We start from the raw sequence: 3,863 nt of genomic DNA on the forward strand, positions 1-3,863 counted from the left end.
GTCCAGAACAACCCAGCAACCTACCAGCCCCCTCTGCTTTTCTCCTGCAGCCAACCACCACCACCACCTTCCCTCTTTTTCCTAATACCTGCAGCCAATCAAGCACCACCTTAACATTCATAGTTCCCCGTTGATTCATTTTTCGGTTAAACAATGACTGATAGCCTTCATACTCTAGATTCGATACAGATTCTCAATGTTCAAGTCTCCGCCCTAGGTTTGTTACTCATCACTGTGTCTTGAGAGTGACATAGCCAATACTGGTTAAGCATGCCCGTTCCAAACCTTGCTGGCTGTATCATTGATGCAATTCTTCTGATATATACGTAAAATCTTTACTTCTCAATAGCATCATTAAAGTTAATGGCATCAGTAGGCAAAATCAATTGACAAGCTGCTTGAGGACTCTAGAGCTGGGAGAAGTGAGAATTCTTACTTTCTATGAGACCAACAGGATAACAGAGATTCATGTTTAGATGGATCTTTGCTTTGTTTTCGCATTCTTCGAGGTCAAGTGGACATTTTTCCAGACATTCATGTTTAGACGGATATTTTGTTTACTTTCATATTCTTGAAGGTTAGCGGACGCTTTCATTAGTTTCTTTTTCTCGCTTATCCTTGACCTCAAGTCCTTATTAGATCACTATCTTTCATGTAGATTCTAGCAAAAAGCTCGAGTCTGAAGGGCATCGTACGGACATGGGAGTTTCTTCAACTTCCAGGGGATCTGACTGCAACTCTTCATTTTCAAACAAAGAAGATACTGGCGGCTGCTTTGTAGCCCATGATTCCTCAGCTGAAATTCTGTCAACAAAGACTATAGAGACTTCTGATGTGAATGTCCCAGATGTTCAGTCAGCACAGGACAAACATATGTTTTCTGATCAATCTCTAGTAGAAAAAAAAGAGATTACAGTCTCGTTGGAACATAAGCCGCCGTCTAATGAAGATCTGGAACATGTGAAAAATCCCAATGTTGAAACTCAGGGAAGTCACCAGTTTCATTTAACTTCTGTTGATGCTATTGGTTTTGAAAATACTATATCCTTGCAAGCTTCCAACAAAGAATTCACTGAGAGAAATATGGCAAGATGTAGTTCAATAATTGGGAAGCCCGATGATGTTCTGGAAAAAGAAACGTCGCACATTCGCTCCGAAACTGACATAAAGATGACGGAGGATTCAAGTTTGTTAAGGTAGGACAATACCTTTTTAAATTGGAGAACTTTGAATCCTGATCGGATCTTATTAAAGTTTGCGAGTTATGATTTTTTGGCCTTGACACTTATCAATGCTGATTCTTTTTTTCAGCATGCATACTCCACAACGAAGGGCTAGAAGCCCATCTCCAGGTGCCACACCTGAGAACTTAAGCAAAAGGCCTGCAACTGTGTGTGCCTTTTATGCTAGAGGTTGGTGTATCAAGGGAAATTCATGTCGGTTTCTTCATCAGGAAGAGGACAGCAAAGATCTCTCCAAGTCCAGTAGGGATGGAGGTGTTTTGGACGATACAGGTATTTTAAGATCTAATATATTGACGAGTTATAAATTACAGAATTCTTATAATTAGAAAGTTCCTAACTGCACCAATGTTCTATATTGAGGTTCTCTGGGAGAAGCTGACAAATCAAAAATGTCTTCTCCACATGAGAGACCAGACTCATCAAACACTCAGAGATTAGGACCCCGATCACAAATGCAAAGAGCTCTTGTCAGGGTATATGGCGAGGAGAACCGAAGAGAGGAATTTCACAAAACTGATATTCCTCGAGTTGGAGCCACAATACTTCGAGATGAGTACAGGGGCCCTCTTGGGGTAGGCCCTCAGTTGGATTATGTGGATGAGAGTCGACATTTCTTGCCTAGAAGAAGCTTAGATGAGGAGCAGGTGCAACAAGAAATTCCCAAGAGAGAATTTCGCAATGAATCACCTTTATCTCGAGGTTATTCATTGACGGCTCCTGCAGTTCCAGATGATAGAAACTATCTAGGTGACTCATCTATATCATCCTGTTTGTATCCTAACAACGATGATCAGTTTGGCCATGAAAGAAGAAGTGAAGACTTTGCTTTTCGAAATTTACGTGGTTCTTTTGACTCAACTTTTAGTTATAAGTCTCTTTCTCTTCCAAGAAGTTCTTCTCCCTACTTCTCCAGACCCGAGGTTAATAACGTCGTGCACAATTTGTCCAGGGATCTTCCAGACTCTGTTAGGCAGAGATTAGAAAGACTGAGAAGTTCTTGGGAGCCATCTGTGCCTTTCCGGCCATCTTTTAATTTAGCACCTGCAATTTTATCTTCTGCTGGAAGTCAATATGATCCACTTACTGACAGCATAGAGCCTCATGATTCTAGGAATACATTCTTGCAAGCTTCTGAGAGGACCATCAATGTAAATGTTTCAGGTACTTCTATGGAAGTTGATCCTCCATTATATGAAAGTAAGGTATCAGAGTACAGTAGTAAGAAAATTCCAGGTGAAGGGATATCAGATGAGAGTAAACCTGATCATGGTTTAAGCAAACAAACAAGTTTGGTAGTGCCAGTAACTCCTACAGATACCGCAGTTGATGGGGGAAGTAGTTCTGCGCCAAAAGAAGTGGACCATAAGATCCCTAATCATTTAGTTCAAAGTTCTATTAATGGTGCAGATCATGATGGTGAGCTGAGGAATCAGGGAGATGAGAGCAAAATGAGTAAAGAATCAAAGGCAATGAGATTTTTCCGCGCTGCTTTGGTGGAGTTTGTTAAAGATTTGGTAAGGCCATATTGGCATGAAGGGCGTTTAACTAAGGATGCACATAAGTTGGTAGTTAAGAAAGCTGTCGAAAAGGTGCTTAGTGCATTACAAGCGCATCAAATTCCAAATACTGCAGAGCTAGCAAGCCAATATTTATCGACATCTCGGCCAAAGATTTTGAAACTTGTGGAGGTTAGTGTTGGTTATCTCCACTGTGAAATGTTTTGATCCCAAAGATATATTTCTGTTACCTCATATATGGCTCCTTTTATATGTTCAATTTTTCAGGCTTATGTTGAGAAATATGCAAATCCTAGGCCTCTGCATGACTGAAGCTTCTTAATAGGAACATGTTGGAGCAAACCCAGAAGTACATATAGTGCAGATATTGATGCCAGTTTCTCTCATAGGATGCTTCTGTCTAGCCTGTAGATTTTGAAGGCCGTAGGCTATTTAACGTTTTTCATCAAAGTAGCAAGGTAAGGAATAGTTTTAGAGAACTGTGACTTGTTTTTTAAGGTTGAAATATAGAAACTGGAGACAGGGACTATATGTTGTAGATTTCCCTTTCAAATTTTGCTGTGCTTTAGAGCTTTCTGACGTCTCTCATGCAGTCATTCATATTACCCAGCACAAAAATTTTTGAGGTTCTTTTAAAAGAATGTTAATGTTCATATCATATAAATAATGATTCTTCCTCTAGGTTTTTTCATGATTGGAGTTTGATTCTATCATCATCCATATTCATGAACATAGCATACATTGTTTTTATTGCTGATTGCGTTTATTTTTATATGTGATTATAAGCTCCAACTGTGGCAGGACATTGGGCAATTAACTTGTATGTGTTTAATTTCTGTAGCATTGTTTCTTCATAATTTATTTGCAGACAATATGCTAATTTTTTGATGGTATATGTTTGCGTCAAAAGTTGGTTTTGTCATGGAATTCATTATATCTTCAGTCGATTACAATAAATTCAAAAAGAGATAGCCTTTTTATAAGACTTTTTTTACACAACAAAATGAAAATTACAACTCTTGGAAAACAAACGCAGGATCGTTGTTTGGATCACTGCTTGCGTGGGATCTTTGCCTGTGCCGGGGGTGCGTTAGCCCGTGGA

At 39.4% G+C, this 3,863-nt stretch overlaps 1 protein-coding gene across 1 annotated transcript; it reads left to right on the forward strand.

Annotated features, from left to right (window-relative positions):
• On the forward strand, window positions 663-3,437 carry LOC109834031 (protein FRIGIDA-ESSENTIAL 1-like). The gene is made up of 4 exons (XM_020401914.1): window positions 663-1,196; window positions 1,312-1,514; window positions 1,605-2,932; window positions 3,029-3,437. Exons 1-4 carry the CDS (start codon window positions 700-702, stop codon window positions 3,071-3,073), a joined length of 2,073 nt encoding a protein of 690 aa, XP_020257503.1. The 5' UTR covers window positions 663-699; the 3' UTR covers window positions 3,074-3,437.

The sequence above is a fragment of the Asparagus officinalis genome, chromosome 3, assembly GCF_001876935.1.
Source record: "Asparagus officinalis chromosome 3, Aspof.V1, whole genome shotgun sequence".
Lineage (NCBI taxonomy): Eukaryota > Viridiplantae > Streptophyta > Magnoliopsida > Asparagales > Asparagaceae > Asparagus > Asparagus officinalis.